General features: G+C 32.7%; 1 protein-coding gene across 3 annotated transcripts; it reads left to right on the forward strand.

Moving 5' to 3' along the window:
* Positions 1-7,903: 7,903 nt before the first annotated feature.
* Positions 7,904-21,418, forward strand: LOC118045738 (WD40 repeat-containing protein HOS15). Of its 3 annotated transcripts, none has more exons than XM_035054435.2 (14): positions 7,904-8,185; positions 8,794-8,934; positions 9,022-9,393; positions 9,933-10,027; positions 10,151-10,197; positions 10,959-11,109; positions 11,562-11,625; positions 14,136-14,294; positions 14,394-14,515; positions 19,557-19,631; positions 19,864-19,917; positions 20,025-20,098; positions 20,379-20,453; positions 20,900-21,418. In XM_035054435.2, the coding sequence occupies exons 1-14, from the start codon at positions 8,125-8,127 to the stop codon at positions 21,117-21,119; spliced, it is 1,710 nt and encodes a 569-aa protein (XP_034910326.1). In that variant the 5' UTR covers positions 7,904-8,124; the 3' UTR covers positions 21,120-21,418. The 3 variants fall into 3 exon arrangements, with proteins under 3 accessions (XP_034910326.1, XP_034910323.1, XP_034910325.1); XM_035054432.2 differs by having other exon boundaries at positions 7,905-8,185; positions 9,930-10,027; XM_035054434.2 differs by having other exon boundaries at positions 7,907-8,185; positions 8,794-8,939; positions 9,030-9,393; positions 9,930-10,027.
* The last annotated feature ends 170 nt before the right edge of the window (positions 21,419-21,588 follow it).

Genomic DNA, 21,588 nt, shown 5'->3' on the forward strand with positions numbered 1-21,588 from the left:
AAGCTCTGGCATTGACTTGCATTAACAATATTCTATATACCTAACTATGGTAAGAAGGGTCTTATTAGCATTTAGTGCTAAATACCAATAACATATATGGTAGGTAAAGAAACATAGGTTGGGCAATCCTGTCTAGGTATGTAAACATTAGATTCAAGCTTGTTCATCTGAGAGACACCCTAAGCTCAAATGGTGGTTTGCATTTAGTGAGTTAATTACACCAATTTAAAGATTGTTTCAATTGGATCAACTCGGCTTTATAGAGCTTAGGTTAATTGAGTCAATTAGAATTTCTAGAGATCATGTTAACTAAGTCAACTAGGTTTTTTGAAAATTGTGCATCCTTTCTATACTTGCTCCTAAAAGGAGAAGCAAATTCTTAGGATGGAGTGTTTGAATAGGAGTGGTGGCCCATTAAGTTTTAAGCAAGTCATCTTGATGTGTTTTGCCTCGTATTTAATACCTAGAATTGAGCCTATGATTCAAACTAGGATTTCCCAATCTATCTCCTGGATATCATGGATAAATCTACCATCAATTTCAGTACATTGAACATCTAAACAAACTTTATTATTATTTATATTTTACAGATATGCATCCAATGGATGGACATTAGCATCCAGAAACTCATCTATCAAGTTATCCACCTTAATTTTTTTTTTTTTGAATAGGTGCTTCCAACCCAAAGAATTACTAAGGCATTTGGTATAATTTGCAAAGCTTCTAAATGTTCTTGTTGTTAGTTAGAACTTCTCATCTGACAACATGAATTAATTATAGCATATACTCAAATGACTTCAAAGTCCATTCATTGCTGGAGAAATTTGATATAATAATAGGAGGCATTAAGAGCTCATTCCTGACCAGTGAGGATCATCTGGAATTGTTAATTCTTAATTGGGATACATTGAAGTACTTGTTGTATATGAGTAATCATCAATTGGGAACATATTAGAACTCATGTTCTGCATAACTAGGAGTGCTGAATTTGATGAAACACCTGTTGTGGTGTTGTCCTTATGTGCCTCTCTATGCATTGTAGTTTATTGAAGTTGCATTGCGTATTCTAAATCCCATCACACATCAATCATATTAGGCATGTCTGCTCCTTGTGGCTTTAAACACTTCTATATTTCACCAAATTTTCTCAATGAATTAGAGTTGATGTGACTTGCTAGTAAAGGATCAATAATCTTTTCAAGCTGCCCTTCCTTTTGCCAAAACATCCCCCATTTAGCTAAGTTTATTTCCTCTCTCTACTGTGAGTTTACAATAGGGGGTCGAGCACAAAGCACTTTAAGAAGGACCGCACTAAAAGAGTACGCATCTGACTTGTTGGTTAACTAAAAAGTTCTGAAATATTCAGGGGTAGTATAAACAAAACTACCATTCAAACCCATACTTATTATATGGTACGGGTTAGGCATTCCTAATTGAGAAAGACCAAAATTAGCTACTTTGGCCACGTAATGTTCATCTAGTAAGATGTTTGTGGACTTAACATCATGATCAAAGATTCCTCCACCTGGACCAATGTAAAGGTAATAAAGACCCTGATGCGAACCTTGTGATCACGTGGTCACGCAACCCACAATCAAGATTGAGATTTGATACCGGAAAGCCGAAATAAGTCTGATAGGAGTGTGACACAATGGAAATGTAACAACCCCGATTTTCTACATTCTTTTTTGCGATACATTGGAAATTTTTAGGTAATTTTTTTTTTTTGATATACAGGTTCCACCAAAATTTCGGCAGAGTCTCCCCTATACTGGGAGGTCCCAAGTTATCGACATATACCCTGTTTACACTTCTAATATCTCACATCTCCTCATAACTCAATTACGACCCAATCATCCTAGGTCTCAACCCAACTCATTCTCATCAACATAACACATCTTATTCAATAACATCATATAATGTAGTTCAAATAAAAGATTCAATTTCAATTATAAACATGCATGGTCAAAAAGGTACTAAGAGTTTCAACCATTAGATTAAAGACATACATTCAAATTTACAGATTTATATTACATCTCAAGTTTTAGGAGATAAGTCCATTAATTTACAATTAATGTACATGGTCAAAAGCAAAAGACAACTAAACTAGTATCACTCTTGACATGACCCTGATGGACCTGAAAATAGAAATTAACATGTACACGTAATTATACGAAAATAGTAACAAGCAATAACAATGGCAAACAATAATCTCTACGGAATTTCTTTTGATATATAAAGTTAGGCATAAACCTCTTTTACAACATATATTTTCCATCTATTACCAATATCCATCTAATATCCTATCTCATTTGCCAAAAACAATTCCATTTTGGAAATCTCAACACAACTTAACGGTTTGCGAGCACCATCTTCTTATAAATCAATTCTCACTTAATACCAAGATATTCCTCTCTTGGTATCATTAGCTTATCTCATTCTTTTGGAATAACTAATCCATATATTCCCTTTCTGAATCTGTTGCTAAAAGGTAATCACTGAAACTAATAAATCTCATTAGTATTATTAGTCTTCTAATATCGAGCTAGACTAATCAATTACATTCACATGTCAATATCAAACCGATCATTATCATTAACTATTCCTTCCTTAGAATGGTTAATCAAATCTTATTCATATCTGGTTTACCATCAAACTTATCGATGTCAAGAACCCTTGACATCATTAGCCTCCTTACCTGGAGTAGCTAATCACACCAGAAATGGTTGTCGATACCAATGTGACCTATTGATATCATTAACTATTCTCGACCCGGAATGGTTAATCAATGCCATTTGATTCTTCCATTCGTGCCTAACCCCTTTCATTATTATTTTTTATTAACATCATATGCATTGTAACCACGGTTGCCAAGTATCATTCGCACACAATCTTAGTTATCGACACTACGGTCACTAAGCATCCTTAGCCACCAACACTATGGTAACCAATTATCTATCAATTCCCCTCCAATCTCCAAGTCATTGTGTCTATCCAATAACCACATTAATTAATTTACTCAATATTTTAGTCATATATTAATTATTTTACTCGTAACATTTAGAATTTACTACTTCTCACTTCAATAAATTAATTCACATAATCTCTTCAAAACTTAACTATCCGGCTACTCATCCCGATTGCCAATAATTCTGGTAATTTCATATAATTACCCACACATTTGGTTAACCTTCCTCGGTTACCAATAAATCTAGTAATTTCATACGAATTACCCAGCCTCCAGCTAACCTCTTTTGTTAGCCAATCAATCCGGTAATTCCATACGAATTACCCTATATTCGATTAACTTCCTCGTTAACCAATAAACCCGGTAATTCTCTTAATTACCCAAGAAATCTGGCTAACCCATCCTGGTTGCCAAAATCAATCCGGTAATTCCATACGAATTACCTAGCATCCGGCTAACCTCTTTTGTTAGCCAATCAATCCGATAATTCCATACGAATTACCTCATATTCAGTTAACTTCCTCGTCAACCAATAAACCTAGTAACTCTATAATTACCCAAGAAATCTGGCTAACCCATCCTGGTTGCCAAAATCAATCCGGTAATTCCATTCGAATTACCCAGCACCCGGCTAACCTCTTTTGTTAGCCAAATAATTTCAGCACTTTCTCTTAACTTACCAATAGTTCTTATTTGTAATAATCACTCAACTTATTCATTTGTTTCATTCTTTTAACATCAATTAAACACACAACACAGATATTAAGAAAAACTGATAATTACAAAATAAGGTGATGAATCACCTACCTAAAATAGGTGCACGTGCTGCCACTCCATGCAATTGTCCGGTCCCCACAGCTTTCCCTGTACCACCAGGGATTCAATTTTTATCAACAATACAACCAACATCACATCTTCATTTAATTCTCATTCAACTAGTATTCTCAAACTAATCACAAGGAATTTTCTTTAAGATCTCATACACTTACTCATTTTAATGTTTATATTCATTCTTATAATTTTGTTATCAAAACCATCACTCAACAGCAATTCCAAGCAATGATTAAAAATCGTCTAATTTCGATCAATTAAGCTTAACCAACCCAGAACACTATCTAGTGTCTTAATCATATCTAAAGTTGTAAAACTCAGTTTTGGGAGTGATTTATCTCTATGAAAGGCTAAACATAGAGATACAAATTTTATGAATAAACCAACTCCAAATTATTTTGTTTTAAGGCTCACAATCAACAATCATAATAGCCCCTCCTTTATAGCTAAAATTTTGGACAACGAGGATTTTCATTCCTTGGAAATCCTTTTCAACTTCCAACTTATTTTCATTGCAAAAACAACATCATCCAAGGTCATTTGGCATAATTAAATCACAAATTCAACCCAATTCTAAAGCAAAACATTCAAACAATTTCCCTACCTCTACAATATAGCAAAGATTAGACCAAAAATAAGGAAACTCATTCCTTTTGGGATTTCTCCTAATATTATTATTAATACAACAAAATGATGAACTATTCATTTTCTTTCGCTCTCTCCTCGTGCGATTAAACATATGCGGCAAACCTTAACAATTAATATTCTTAGATCATTATCACCAAAACAATTTCACCCCACTAGTTGGAATCCATGACAATCTTCATTAACTAATCAATTTGCCAAAAATACTTATGGCTAGCTTTAAATATGCTTTATTTTCCATATTTCTTTCATTTCAATTTCTTCATGGTTCCACCCCATTTATATCCACACAACCAACAAGTTAGCTTTGTATTCAATCAACATGTTCATATAGCAATGTTCCTTACTATTCTTACACAATAATTATACTTCCCCTCATATAAAGAATACACAATTAATCTATAATAATCCCAATAACAAGAACATATTTTACCATTACATCTTCCATAAAACCTACACCCACACAATTCTAATTTCATCAAAACATGCATTTAATCAAGCTTACTACATTTTGTCAAAACTAGCAATAGATTCAAAAGGTAACAAGTCATCAACCTCTGATTGTTGTTTCAAATCCAATGGTCAGACTACATATCATAGAGTTGTGCATAATATATCTAAAAATCATAATGATCCAACGGTTAAATCGCCCTAGATCTGAAGAAAACCGAGCTTACTTGAAAATAGGCGAGATATTGTTCAACATGCATGAAACCTTGCCGGAGAAATATTTTCCGATCTCCACCGTTCAGAATGAAGGACACATCTAGACGCACCACATATCCAAGAATGCGCAAGATCCAACGGTGGAAGAGAGAGAAATCGGCCAGCGACCAAACTGCCCTGCAGGTGCATTTCCTTTTTGTTTTTCAGGAAATTGCCGATGATGATTTATGTCAAATGGAGTGTGTTCCTTCCAATCCCTCCCGTCAGTTAGTAGATAAGTGTAATAAGAACAACATATCCAAAACTTAGCATGATCCAACGGTTGAGTCCTGAGATATGGCCACCGGAGTATTATTGGTTTTACTCCAAAATCTGCAGCTCTCTCTATCCGCTTTTCTCTTCTTCTTCTTTTTCTTTTTTTCTTTTTAATCTGGTGGCCTTTGCATTTTTATAGGCACCTTTTTCCATAATTACAATTTTGTCCCTTATTCATGCCTTTATGTATTTTATTTTATTTTTCATGTAAACTATCTAGTTTATTTCTGCTTAAATCGTTAGTCTTTACCAAACTCCGATTGGGATGAGATATTTAACCAAGGTAGGAAAACATATTAATAGACTTCATGCAAAATTTCATCCCGATCCTACGATTGGATTGAGAATTCTGCTTCCTAATATAAACTTGTTCAGTTCATGACTTTTTATAAACAATCTAGATTTTTCTTGTTCAATCTTCACAAACAAAAATCATATCAATTATCCTTCTAAACCTTTACGATCATTTTATTATTTTGAAATGTATTCATTTTAGGATTTCCACCTTTATTTATTTATCGGGCTTATTACCGTTTCAAAATAACGTCACTGAGTTTAATCGGTGTTTGCACCTTCAGTCCTACCCTTTTTCATTGCACTATCATTTATTATAATGCATTCTTTATTACCTCACTTATTTCCTAAAAATATTTTGTTATTTTTCTCATTATTTTATCCATCAAAACACGTTACCAGTTTCTCTGTCCTTATGAATTCTAAACCAAAATTCATTTTATAGAGGTCATCTCTTCCATTATATATCATTATTTATCTGTTATTTCTAATCTTGGTTTTCATCACTCATTGAAATATTACCACTTTCAGTCTTACGTTTACATGAGGGTTTACATATCTACATATTTAAATTATAAATTTCCAGGGTTTTCACAGGAAACTTGCCCCAAGGCACCAACACTATTGGAATGAGTAGAATGACGTCACGAAGCCAGTTAATCTTCGATAAGTCAGATTCAGTTCGTTTAAGAATTGAATGCAAGAATCACTCTCACACATTAAAACTGAAAAATTCAGAATAATAATCATCAAAGCTGCCAAAATTTTGGCTTATATGAGTTTAAATAGTTCTTGAAAAGTTAACCCTATTGGACCCCTTATGTGGACTTATATGAGGTCCACTCAAAACTGACCCAAAAACCCTAAACTGATAAGCCCATTAAAAGTAAATAACAGAATTCGTACAGTCTCTGTTGACCAGTATTGCGGTGCCTTCTCGAACTCCGATTGACCTGAATTTTTAACCCAAGGTAGGAAAACATGTGTGGAGAGTCCACATAAAATATTAGCGCGATCCAACGGTCGGATTGAGAATTATGATTGTTTTCGTAACCTGGACTATTGCATTTTTTACGCCAAAATCCGAATCTGACCTTACGTGGGTTGTATCACAAGGCTAAACCGTATCATTGCTCCCTCTGGTATTTTTTGTCAAAAGAAAAGGGAGGCCGATGGGTTGGCTGAGAGAGGAGAGGGACGATAGAGAGGCTGCCGGAGACGATGGGAGAAAACAGTGATGGAGGGTGAGAAGGAAAAGGGAGCAGAAGTTAGAGGGGTTTGTTGGCTGAGAGGGGAGGCTTGTCCGGCTTAAGGAAGAAGAAACCAAAAACCAGTGGGGGGCGCGACCGACTAATTTGAAAGAAATAGGTTTTTAGGGTTAGGGTTTTTTTGTATTTTTCTCTAAATATGGAAAATTACCCTCTTGTGAATGTGTTGGAAACTCCTATTTACAGACAAAAATGTTGCTAGGTTTTCAAACTTAATCCCTCAACTTCTTCTTCTTTTTTATTTTGTAAATTTGATTTTTTCTTATTTTGTTTGGATTTTTCTTATCAACATCGACTCGAATGAGAAAAATCGATGATTTTAAAATATAATGCGTTCAAAGTCGAACACGTTTTAAATATCTTTGAAAATTTAAATTATTTTGAGACAATGTTAAAAGTGTTAAAAGCGATACAAATATATTAAAAAACATATATTTTTTTTAATTTTTGGTGTTTTTTGTTATTCTTAGATTTTTCAAAAAATTTATCAAAAAAAGGGTAAAAGATTTGGTAACAACAACGAGCATTGGTCAACTAGATTATCAATTTAATCAGTCATCTTTCCATCCATCTATTTATTCTATCTATCTATTTATTTTTATGAAACATCATAATTTTTAGTGTTTTTTGTTATTCTTAGATTTTTCAAAAAATTTATCAAAAAAAGGGTAAAAGATTTGGTAACAACAACGAGCATTGGTCAACTAGATTATCAATTTAATCAATCATCTTTCCATCCATCTATTTATTCTATCTATCTATTTATTCTTATGAAACATCATAATGTTCATGGGCTCCGCAAATCAATGTGCCCATTTATTATCGGGTCATAGTTCTTGTGTGCTGGACTACCATGTTCGTCTCATTTGTTTTGGGTATAACAGTCCATCCATCTCTTTGAAGCCCACATTTCAGATGTGAACTGCTGTTACCCGTCTGAATCGAAATATAAAATATATAAAAACTACAAGATAGCAAGAAAAAACCTCACTTGGTTTTCAGTTACAGAGCTCTTCCGTCTCCTTCAGGCTTCAGTTCACATATATCGGCGCTGCCCCTCAACCTTTAGTCGCTTTAGCCCGTATGATTTTATGACCTACATAATCACAGTCATTAGTACCGGGAACTTTCGTTACAATGACTTCCATCACCTCAGTGGAATTGAATTACCTTGTTTTCCGCTACCTTCAAGAGTCAGGTTCGGCTGCATTTTCAATTACTTTTTTTTTCAATTTCTTGGAAGTTAGGGTTATCCTTATTCTAATGCTTTATAAATAAAGTAATTAAGGTTAGGTTAGGATTTTGCTTTTAGAGTTTTGTTCTAAATGTTATCAATTAGTTTTGTTAATTTTGGGTTTTGTTTCTGTTTTTTCTACTAAAAGAGCTTGTAGATCTTTGAACTGGGTTCTTCATTACTTGTTAAATTTTATTTACTTATAGTGGATAAGAATGTATATGGGTTGCCTGACTTTTCAATATGGAATTCGAATGAAGCACGGGGCTGCAAAACATTTGAATTTGGTTGAAAATATAGTTCATTTTTTTAATGGATTTGATTCAAACTGTTATTGAACACACCCAATAGGCCATAACTATGCTAGAAAATTTTTAAATTTTATTGATGCCATCCATGGCGAAAGATTTTTTTTTTTGTAAATGCCTTCTGGTAGCTATTGTTTGTGGGAGCGAAGATTGGTTATTGGTAGAAGACAAGGGGTTCTGATATTTGGTTGCCAATTTAAATACATGGGAGGAATTTCTAGTTTTTGAAATTTTGTAATGGTGTTTGTGATTCTATTCCTGCAGGTTTTACACATTCAGCTTTTGCCTTAGGATATGAAGGTGGAATTAACAAGTGCACCATAGATGGCAATATGATTCCACCTGGTGCTCTCATTACATTTGTACAAAAGGGACTTCAGTACTTGGAAATGGAGGCGAATTTGAGTAATGTTAGCATGTTTAAATTATTGCTTGTTAAGCATTTCTGTTTTACATGCCTTGGGATTTATGTTGATCAAGGTTTTTTTCAAGCTTGCCAGAGTGATGCAGATGTTGATGAAGATTTCTCTTTTTTGCAACCTTTGGATCTTATCACAAAAGATGTGAATGAATTGCAGCAGATCATAAAAGAGAAGAAAAAAAATCTGCACAAGGATAGAGAGAAAGAAAAAGAAAAGGAAAAAGACAAGGACAGAGACAAAGATAAAGAGTTCGAAAGGGAACATGAAAGAGAATGTGCCCGAGTGAGAGAGAAGGAAAGGCATGAAAGGGAAAAGGAGAAAGAAAAGGATAGAGAGAGGTTAGAAAGTGAAAAAGAGAGAGACAAGCAGCTTGAGGATAACAGTGATAGAAGAATGGTCACTGATGCAGAAGATAAGCATGAAGAAAATGAATTTTTTGAAGGTAATCTGACTTCTATGTGTGTTTTTGTTTTCTGTGGCAGTTTTAGTTTCTTGAATTTATTCTTAACACTTTATATGGGGTTTTCAAGGTGCCTTGCCCCACCTCGCCTCAGTAAAGCACTTTGATGCCTTGTGACCACAAGCCATGGTTAAATTGTCATACTGTTCCTTTATTTTTTACTACTGTTTTTTATTCTGTTCCCAGTTCTATTACAGCTTAAGCCCCAATATATTATTATTTTCATATACAATATTACTTCATCACTACTTTGCATTAGTTTGGAGTTCTGTGCTTTCAAAGTGTTGGGAAGGTGTGGCATGTTTTATAGTTAAAAGCCAGTTTTTCTTCCCTTTGGAATATGGTGAAATGTTAGTTATATAGACATATGTGGTGAATAAGAGGCTATCATCTTTCACTTGTCTGTGGTATTCTTGAATAAGTAGTGAAAGATACGACATTCTTTCTGCCTCTCTTTGCCTCACTTTTTTCCACTTCTATGTCATGTATTTCTGAAAATGTGAAAATCTATTGTTTAGTAGGACCAGAGCCAATGGATATTTCTATAACATCAACATCTCAGACATGTGAAATTCCTAGTTCTGATGTGATGATTTTGGAAGGACATACTTCTGAGGTATGAGCATTTGCTGATCTTTTTGCTTTTTTATATTAATATTTCGTTTTTTGTTTTCTCCTTACTGCCCTTTTAAGCTAGATATATTTACTACCATGTGATTTGTTTCATTTTTTCCTTTAGGTTTGTGCCTGTGCATGGAGTCCAATAGGACCACTTCTTGCATCGGGGTCAGTGATTTTGGATAGAGGCATCACTGTTGTTGATGCTTCTGTGCTTGCATCTCTGATTTATATGCCAAAACTTATTGTATATTGATTCTTAGTTTTTTATTATTTGCTAAAAATATTGATCCATTAGGTATGTCATTACTTTAACTTTATTAGCATTAGGAAGTAGCAGAACGTTTGTTAAACATGACAGGTTATGCATAGTCCTCCTTTTGTAAGTATCAAGTGTGCTGAATGGAGTATTGATATTATATATTACGTAAACTCATTCCTCCAAGGAGATGAAGTAAATTGAAAGACTTTGATACAATGTGTTAAATTATTTTTAAATGAATGATACACATGCTGGACAATTTGATATTCAAATACCAAAGCATTGAAGTTTCATGTCATCTTAAAAGAAAAGTGCATCGTATCTACTGTAGAGGTTTGCCTTGCATGCAAGTTTGCTATGAGTATTTGTGCTGCTTTGATCTAGTGTCTTTATGAGTTCTGTTATCTATTAAGTTGTATTTCAATATGCAAGGTTAGGACTCTATTTAGATTGCGCATTCCATTTCTCTAATTTGATAATGCCAACACAGGGTAATGGCCTTCAGTGGTAGCTGTCTTTTCTGGATATTATGCAAGCATCTGTAATGTAACTTTTCTTAAAATGTAGATAACTTGTAATATATCATCTGTAATAGCAAAAGAAAATTGTTGGTCCTTCTGTTCGTATCTTAAGTCTTGCATGTCACTCACTTTATTGTTATACCCAGTTCTGGAGATTCCACAGCAAGAATTTGGACAATAACAGAGGGGACCTCTAGGTCTGGTGTGCATAATGATTCTCTAAATGTGCTGGTATTGAAGCATGTAAAGGGAAGGACAAATGAGAAAAGCAAAGATGTTACCACACTTGATTGGAATGTGAGTTCTCTTACAGGCTTTAATTATTGATAATAGTAATTTAATATCTCTTCATATTTTATTCTTATGAATTCATTTAAAGTTTTACATGTTATTGGTAGGTATTCACTTTGTTTTTTTTTTTTCTCCTTTTTGAACCCAAATCATAAGAATCAAGCTATCCAGTTGATTCCGATGTGGTGGAATGAAACTCTCCTTGCCATTAAAGATTCCTTAGATATCATATTTTATGGATTTCTGACTCGTGGATCGCATTACATAATTTTTAAATAGAGAAAGGTAGCTGAACATGGCATGTAATTTACTTCAAATTTGAATAGGCTCAAACTGAAGCTGATAGGCAAGGGTCTAATGATAATCCTTTTTCTTGGTGAATCAAGAAAATTAATTTACATGTCAAATTAATCCTTTTCCTCACATGTACTGATAATTATTTTGCCTTTTTTGTACAGGGCGAGGGAACATTACTTGCTACAGGCTCTTATGATGGGCAGGCAAGAATTTGGAGCACAGATGGTAAGCTATTATAGCAAGATCTGTTTTGTAGCCTTCTATTTAAGCTTGAAACAGAGCTGCGTCTCAAATTTGTTAATATAAACAATAAATTTAGGTAGCTCTGATATCTATCCTTTTCTTTTCTGTTTTTGTGGTGGGCTTTTAAGTGTTGGGTTCACACATGTAAACTTGATGGAGAATGAAGGACAACAACGGAAATCAGCTTATTTGTTTAGAAATTTGAATATTGTATGATTGTTCTAGATTTTATCATTTAGGAATATGAGTATTTATTATTTAGTAGTTAGATTAGGATGTTAGTTTCTTTATTGATTTAAGACTTGCTAGGTTTTTTTATTTGGTTGGTGCATATAAATAAATCCCTAGACATTCAATACTTTGATCATTAAATTATTAACTGAAATTAAAACCGAGTTTCTGCAAGATTTAGTGTCTTTCTTGCTGGTGATTTGTTCCTCTATCTTACATCAAATTCCTTGTTTTGGTGATTTTGCTTTCTTGTCCTACATCAATTTGGCTCCCACCGTGAAATTCATCTAGGGTTCTTGTTCTCTAAAAAAAAAAGAATTCCACAAAGAGAAGAAGTTAAACATGAGAGAACAACTTGAAGTACCAAGAGTTGGTGGCAAAAGGGGTGAAATTTTTTACCACAAAGCTACATTATTATACTTGCATTAGAGTATCAGATTTGTTCAAGCAATTGGCTGCCAATTTTCAAGCTAATAATGTGATCTTGTTTTTTACCACAGAATATTTGGTTGCCAAAATGTGACATATAATAGATTTGGTTTCCCAATTGAGTTGGGTCTTGCATTAAAGTCCAATTCATGCTGCTCTTCTTGCCTTTTGCTAGTGGGGGGCATCAGATTAGTCAAATTTAATTGCAATGGATTGGATTTCTCTGCTTTGGATTTAAGATCATACATCCAATTGAAAACAAAAACAATTGCAATTTAGTGTGTGGCTTAAACAGAAATGGCTTTTAAGGATATTGGGGGAGGATTATGTGACTGGCAATGTACCTCTTTGGTCTCCATCTTTTAACTTGAGAATGGGTTGGTATGAGTGGAACAATCCATCTAGTTCCATGAGAAGAGCACTAAGTCCAGCTATGAAGGCATTTGTATCGAAGGAATTTTTACTGTTCTAAGTATGGATGTTAAACTTTTTGTTGTCGTTTGCTTGATTGAAATTTTTAGAATAAATGCACTTGATGCTCCTTATTGTGATGATCGGAGAATAGATATTTTTCAGCTTATTCTACTAGTATCAGAAGATACCTTTGACACTTTGTTTTGGTTGGTTTTTATAAGCACACTTGGATCTTTGAAATTATTTCTCAGGTCAAACTTTATCTTTTGATGCTCGATCTCAAATGTGATTCTTTGGTTGAGGATAATGCTAAAATGTTTTTTGCGAAGTTACACAAACTACTTTTCCAAAGATATGTTCATGAACATGGATTCTATGATGATTGAGATTTTGAAGGAAATTTATGAAATCCCATTGGAATTAGTCTTTCTTCTTTTGGATAATGAGAGATTGGATAATCAAGCTGTCTCATTTAGTACACTTAAGCTAGTTGATAGTGTTCATATCAATTGCATTTTAGAGCTTACGCCTTCCCTACATGTATAAACCAGTGCACCAATTAGGCTTTCCTCTTGACCACTGTAATAAAGTTGTTGATATCTATGAATAATCCAAACCTTTAGAGTCTAGTGACAACCTACAAATTGGAGAATCAAGAAGTTCCTATCAAAGTTGATGCAAGCATTGAAGAGATTAAAGCAGAGATTGATCACATTGACTTTGTTCCTTTGAATTTAATATTGCATCTGAGAAGATTATCTTTTTGCCCACATTCTTCTCATCATTGAAGAAGGATGAAAGGTATCTAGTGCAAAAGTTTTTCTTAGGGCTATGGTGTGCATGCAAGTTTGTTGAGTTTTTGCTATTTGACACTTACAAACTCGCGGTCAAGTTTTTTTTCCAACCTAGGAGAATGATGGAGAATGAAGGAAAACAATGGAAATCGGTTTATATTCATTTCGAAATTTTAATATTGTATGATTATTCTAGATTTTATTATTTAGTAGTTAAATTAGTATTTTGGTTTCCATATTGAATTAAGATTTATTATTATTGTTGTTGTTGTTGTTTTGTTCGGTGCAGAAAAAAGAATAAGCATTATTTTGATAATTGAATTATTAATTGAAATTAAAACTTTGAGTTTCTACAAGATTGAGTGTCTCTCTTGGTTTTGTTCCTTTAAGATTGAGCATCTCTCTTGTTGGTGATTTTGTTCTATCCTAAATCAATTCTCTTGTTTTGGTGGTTTTGCTCTTTTGTTTTACATGAGAATCATTATCAACTTGTTGCATAGACAAACTGATACAACATTGTTTTAATATATGTGCACAAACACGTATGCCCATTGTGCTTTTACTTCAGTTTTTCAGTGCAATTTGGAACCCTGGCTTATGCTCTGGATCTTTTCCCTGGTCTAGGTGAACTAAAGACAACATTGAGCAAGCATAAAGGACCCATATTTACTCTGAAGTGGAACAAGAAGGGGGATTATCTTCTAACTGGAAGCTGTGATAAAACAGCAATTGTGTGGGATGTTAGGGCTGAGGAATGGAAACAGCAGTTTGAGTTTCATTCAGGTTTGAGATTGCACTCATCTCGTAGAATAAACAGTCTTTCTTCAGAAAATAGAAATCACCCTTGTTGCATCTGAATTTTCATGTTGGTTTTTGCTTTAGGTCCTACACTTGATGTTGACTGGCGCAATAATGTTTCATTTGCAACAAGCTCCACTGACAATATGATATATGTATGCAAAGTTGGAGAAACACGCCCTATTAAATCTTTTGCTGGACATCAGGTTTGTTCTATGATCCAACAACTGTTTATTGCTCTTGTTGTTCTGTTCAAACTTGTCTGAGGTTATTTAGTTAGCGTGCCTTTCTATATCTCGGTAAGCTGGTAGGTGGCTAATTTTTTGTGGGTCATATTCTAGTGGGGCTAAGAATCCCCAACTTAACTTGGTGTGTGTACAATTGTAACACCCCGCACTTTCATGTGTGTTTATACTTAATTTCAATGACTTTCTTTATATAAAAAGAGAAAGTCCTAACAACCTTTCAATAGTTTTATAAATGTATACAATTTATTACAATTCTAGTTAAAATTACATCCTTATTAACTATTTACAAGTTTTTTTTTCCCCTGAAAATACAAACATTCTTTTTGTATAATATTGGGTAACTCAGTGACCCTAAGAAATGGATGTCTTTATCAGAATTTATATGTGCTATACACAAAATTACAAAATAAATCATATTAAACATTTGCATCATTCTAGTTACTAACGTTTAATAATTATATGATCAAACCTAATTTCATAAAATTTTGTTTTAAGAATGTTGATCTTATATCAATTTCCAATATTTTTCATTATTACTTGTTAATTTTTCTTCGCATTATTTTATTCATTACATTATTATCCTTGTATTATGATAACTGTATGTTATCTTGTTTAACTTGTCATTATACGATTTATTCCTTAAAACTTGAAAATTGATTGTTCTTATTCAAATACTTTCATATTGTGTTTTCTTTTCATATCAAGGTTATTTCATAACTATTTCCACACCATGAATATATTTAATTTATATTAATATTATTATTATTATGTCACAACTTATGGAATTTACCCCACAATTTATTTCTTCAACACATAAATTATATGATCTTTTCCTCTCTCAACCACCTTTAATACATATCATAACTCATTGTATAACTATGTCTAATTCACAACATAATTCATGTCATCTTTTTACTTCCACAACATTTATTACATCTATGATACCTCATACTTTAGCTCATATAACACCTTTGTTATATTGAGAAATTTTCTCGATTCATTATTTATTCCACTTATTTTATGTCCATTTTTATTATTTATAATTTATCACATGACCTTCCATTACTTTTATACTTTGAAGACATGCTCAAATCATTTTTCTTTTCCATTAAACTTTGTTGGTAGGAATAACTTAATATCTAATAATTAACTTGTCAACACAATTAAACTCATATACAACTCGCTTTATTACATGTTATTGTTGCTATTAATTGGTTAGCCAAATAACTTATTAATCACTTTATATGACAACTCCAACCATTTGGATATAATATCACGTAACTGCTTTTTAAAATAATTTAATATACTCTATCAAATTTTAACGGAATTTTCCTTATACTTGGACTATATCTAGTTATCGACATCTTCATGAATATCTCAATCCAATACTACATTCATGATTTACTACTTGGCACAATGCGAGGTACCTTAAAATTTCTTTAATATTAAATACAATCAGCTTTATACACAATGATTATGCACTATTATCTCTTCAATATATTTACCACATCAATTACTAAAGAGTTAATTTCTTATTTACCTTTAACCTTACAAATATATACAATTAACACAATTTAAAGACATTCCAATGTCCCCTTTAGTCCAAACTGGACATTTGTTTCATTATCAAATTAACTGGTTTCTCTAAGTGTCCATTAACCAGGGTAACTAGTTTTTCCGGTAGGCTATTAAGTAGGGCACTAATTCTATTAACCAAGGAACTAATTCCACACTATTTGTTCACCTGCCGGCTATCTCACACATCAATTATCTTAGAGTTCTTATAACATACACACGTGCCCGCGCGCATGCTCCCACACATATTTTTCCGACATTAATTTCTGTGTAGAGGTCTACCATAAATTACATGGGATGTCCATTTTTTCAATCGGTAACAAATCATACATTTCCTACCAATACGGTCGATAATAATTCTTGTATAGCAATTTTGTTGTAATCAAAAGTAATACATACAAGGTTTTTTCTACCGGCAAATCAGATCTTCTAATGTACTACACTTTATCACCCGTACGATTAACTATAAATTCCATACCAATTTCTACATCAAAGGTATACGCCTTCCATTAAAAATAATACACTATACAATTTGATTATCATTGTAATTCTAGCAATTATAAAAGAATATATAAATAATTAAAAAAAACACTATACAATTTGATTATCATTGTAATAATACACTATACACTATACAATTTGAGGTCAATCCCTTACTTTAAGTCTTGCTATCAAAGCTCGCTCTTGATAACTCAGGTGTCTTTTTGAATGCTTCTTCTACAACTCTCAACCAAATAACTATTATTACTCATACCATAAATTAAATTGAATCACTTGCATATTCATATTATGCTTTTCAAATTTCTCTTTTTCTCCACACACAAATATAAACTGCAACAATTTCCTCAATATATTTTTTCTAATAAGAAATCACACAACTCATTCTTCTAGTTTCAAATGTTAAGATTCTCAATTAACAACAATTTCTAAAATAACATAAATACCGTATTGATCCAAGCCAAGGTAACCATTTCATTCTTAACTTAACATGTTTTCAACCGACACTCCATTGTACTATTTGTTCCTCACAAATTCATAACAATGTATTCAAATATATCTAAATCAAATCAATTTCAGAATAACTGTTAAGTATATTTTATTCAAATCATTGTAACCATGTTGGGGAACATCAATTTTCAATTTACATGCACATTAAATCTTGGAGAGCCCTCCTGCAAATTCTTTTCTATAGCCGAATATAGCATACCCCATTCTATAGGTTTTCCTTCTAAATTTCTTCACCCAAACAATCTAAATAACTTACATACATAACATATTTCATAGTTATCTTAACATAAAAGTACATTCTTCCATCTCTTCTCTACTTGGCCGAAACTTATGGCCACAAATTTAATAAGTTTCTCTCTTCAATAACAAGTGCTTTGTTTCATGATTCTTAAAGTACTTTATCTCTACTTTATGATTTTATAAATAATTTACAATTTCCTTGGTAATGTTAATCAACAACAAATCATTAAAATTTTCATACCAACCACTTAACAATTTATCAATAACCACTTCTCATTAGTGTTACTACTCAATAACCAACTTTTCCATACTAACATTCTATATTGCTCATAATGTTATTTTCATCCCTCATCTCATCCTACTTATTCACAACACTTATTTTCATTTTAATTACACAATCATATCAAAATGTGTCAATTATATACACTTACAAGCATAAATTTCACTTAACCTAAACCTCTTATTTATGTCAAAATCACAACATATCAAGAAATTTATTACAATTAATACATCATTTCATCAACATAACAATTAGACAACAATTATATAATTTCTTAAGTTTTCACCTCTTTCTTCTTATGGTTGGTTCTTACCAACTTCAAAACACTGACCCTTTTTTTCATAACCTTCTTTTAATTCATCCAAAATCTACATTTTTAGCATTTATCTTTCGTATACTTGTCTAAGAACAAGACAATTAAGCAATCCTCCTATTCTTTTTATCTTATCTATTTAATCATATACTCCATTTCATTTAAATTTTTTTTTAAAAAAAATGTATCTTATTCAATATCCATCACTTCCAACACTTCAACACATGTGAATTACAAATAATAAAAAAGAATTTAAGGTAGTTCTATTCCTCCTTATTCTTTTTTTCCCATGGCCGAAACACCCCCGCACCTGAATTTCTCCTTCATACATTCATAAACTAGGCTATTCGTACTCTACTACACCTCAATTACATCATATCCACATAATTTCTCAATTTCTCTAAAATTCCAATAATTTCACCACAATTCTATACATCATCACTTATACTTGAATAAAGGAGGTTGAAACCATTTATCCAATGATTTTGCAAGTTCTAAATAGCTCCCAGTTTTGCAAGTTTTACAACTGTTAAAATTCTATACATCTCCAACTATTAAATCCAATGTTTGGAGACTACTTGTAAAACTTCAGTCCGATTTAACAGTTGGATTAAAAGTTATGTCTGATAATGTAAAGCTGGCCAGCAAGTAATTTTACGCCAAAAGAATTTTTATATTATTCTATCTACTTAAATCGTCCAGATACATCCATCCCTATTCAGAATATAAATTTTCCTTAAATTCCGTTGCCTTCTGGGTTAAAAATTGTGTGATTGCACGCAGGCTTACACCGGTGATCAAAGTCAACCATATATTGATTCATTAGAAAATTCTAAAATACTTTTCTAAATATTTTCACTTTGAATTTATAAAAAAATCTCCATTTTTATCACTAATTTATCAATTTTTGGGCTACAAGTCTACATTGTATCTACATTGTATCGTTTATGTTTGTTGGGTCATATTTCCCAGATTTAGATACCTTTTTAATATTGAGCTTAAACAAATTGCATTGAATTTCATTAAATTATATCCTAGAACATCGCTTTCCCTTTTTATCTCTTCCATTTGGTTTTTATCTGCATTTCTTTGATTGCTGTTTTTCCATAATTTTTGTGCTTTTATTTTCAAGTTAACACAAGAACATTTTATTTCAAATTTCTAAAATTCAAAGTTACCTTTTTAATTCCAATACTCGATTTAATCACTTAATATAATATTTTCTATTATTAATTTTGTGGATTTTATCCAGGGGTTTCCAACAATATTATCAATGGTGCAATGTGAGACCACAATCAGATTAATTTAGTAGGAAGCCACCTATATTATAAAATACATAAATATAGAATATTTTTTTACTTCAAATCGATGATTGATTGGCATTATTATCTAGTTGTCTTGGATTCCTAATCTGATGAACCATCATGTTGCATCTTTGTGGTTCTCAGTGTTACATCAAAAACTTGATGATGCTATTTGTTGCCTGGGTTCTGATATTCAACTTAAAAGTATTACAGCCAGTTGAATGCTTTTTTGATCCAAAGATCAAAGTTGCTTATATTTTGTACTTTTTGCAATTTCAGGGTGAGGTTAATTGTGTCAAGTGGGATCCTACAGGTTCATTGTTGGCATCTTGCTCTGATGATATCAGTGCTAAGGTTATTATTTGTGCTACCTTCTTTTGTCATCTATGAAGTTACGTTTTGGTCTGCTATAATATTTGTTCATTTATGAAATTGCAACTCATGAATGCCTTATACTAGTATATGAGCTATTATTTTAAACAGAATCCTTGTTTTGTCATTGCCTATGAGCTGTTTTTAAGTCCTATTTCATTACTTGTTTGCTTGTTATTTTCATGGTTGGCAACTGATGAATCACATTTTGCAGATATGGAGCATGAAGCAGGACAAGTATGCTCATGATTTGAGGGAACATTCTAAGGTACGGCATGGCTTTTAATTTACAGATCAAGATTTGTTTATGTTTATGGACTTGCTTGATAGAGCCCAGTGGATTGCTACTATGAATGTTCAATAATCTTGTTGCAGGAGATTTATACTATCAGATGGAGCCCCACTGGACCTGGAACAAACAATCCCAACCAGCAATTGGTGCTGGCGAGGTAAAATTGCTGCTTCGAATTAAATGTTGTTTGTGCATTTCAACTTTCATGCACAAACACGTGTTGCAAATTAAGTAGTTCTGGAATCACCCTCCAACAGTGTCATTCTCTTCTTTTGACTAATACTTCTGTCCTGCTTAGTTTCAAGAAATCCTGTTAATCTTTAATCCCAATTTTGCATAGGGTCATGAAACATCAATTACTTAAGCACCTTGTTAAGGTCATTGATGAATTGTTCAATGTTTATTTCTGATATCATGCGGTTCTGCTTTCTATATAGTGCATCATTTGACTCAACAGTGAAGTTATGGGATGTGGAATTTGGGAAACTTCTCAGCAGTTTGAATGGACACAGGTATGAACATAGCTTTTTCTCGTTTTTCATGTCAAAGGAACAGTAGAAAAAGTTGATGAGTTTCATTATCATCTTCTGGATAAGTTGACTGCTTAATGATTAGATGAACCAGTATTTCAAAGTTACCTGAATTCATTTCTGTAAAACTTGACCTCCTGTGATCACTTTTTTATATTTTCTTTCATAATTTCTCGAATACTGCCCCAATTATTTTTCTTGACCTTTTTCCTTCATTACCACCTTATTGTGTTTGGCCAATTAATGCTAGCTGGATCAGAAATTGCATCTTATTGTTATCCCTTTGAATTTCAGGGCTGTTGTAGTTAAAGAAGAATGCATGTTCTTTTATCCTGTCACTGAAGAGATAATTGATTTTATGATTAATCAAATTGTTGCTGCGTTACTTGTAGCTCTAATTGACAAATGTCTTTTAAATGAATTTCCAGAGAGCCTGTGTATTCAGTTGCGTTTAGTCCTAATGGAGAGTATTTGGCAAGTGGATCTCTTGACAGATGCATCAACATCTGGTCATTGAAGGAAGGAAAGATTGTGAAAACATATACTGGCAATGGTGGAATATTTGAAGTTTGTTGGAACAAGGAAGGTGATAAAATTGCTGCCTGTTTTGCCAACAATACAGTTTGTGTTTTAGACTTCAGAATGTAAAGACTTGAAAGGTAAGGTGTTAAGATCAGCTAGGATTTCTTGGAGCTTGGTGTAGCATTCTATTTAGTTGGCCTTTAGATTCCCATGTAAGAGGGTTTTTTCTTTTGCTAGGGTTTTTTCTTGGTAGTTATAGGTGTAACTAATTAGTAATTCTGATATCGCTGCAACTTATAAGTGAATCACCACCCAATAGTTAGCTAGGTTGATGCTCTGTTCAGTAACAATTATGTACAGAGTTTGCATTTGATCCATGTAAGCTTTGTTTACCATACTGTCAATCATAAAAGCAATTTGAGCTAGTGTCAAAGGCATACTGAAAAACAAATCCAGAAAGTCGATTTAGTTCCTGAGCCTGATAGTTATTCACATTTGCAGGTCGATTAGAACCACAGCCAACATGACAAGCTTTTGTAAGTTAACCAGCATTTTCTAATGTGAAAATATTCCTCAGAAAAAAAACTGCTTTATC

Source organism: Populus alba, chromosome 5, assembly GCF_005239225.2.
Source record: "Populus alba chromosome 5, ASM523922v2, whole genome shotgun sequence".
Taxonomy (NCBI): domain Eukaryota; kingdom Viridiplantae; phylum Streptophyta; class Magnoliopsida; order Malpighiales; family Salicaceae; genus Populus; species Populus alba.

Coding starts and splice junctions, on each gene's coding strand:
- LOC118045738 (XM_035054432.2), top strand. CDS start 8,125: ATGACTTCCATCACCTCAGTGGAATTGAATTACCTTGTTTTCCGCTAC. Junction 8,935..9,021: donor GGAAATGGAGGCGAATTTGA/GTAATGTTAGCA, acceptor GTTTTTTTCAAG/CTTGCCAGAGTGATGCAGAT. Junction 10,028..10,150: donor TGGAAGGACATACTTCTGAG/GTATGAGCATTT, acceptor TTTTTCCTTTAG/GTTTGTGCCTGTGCATGGAG.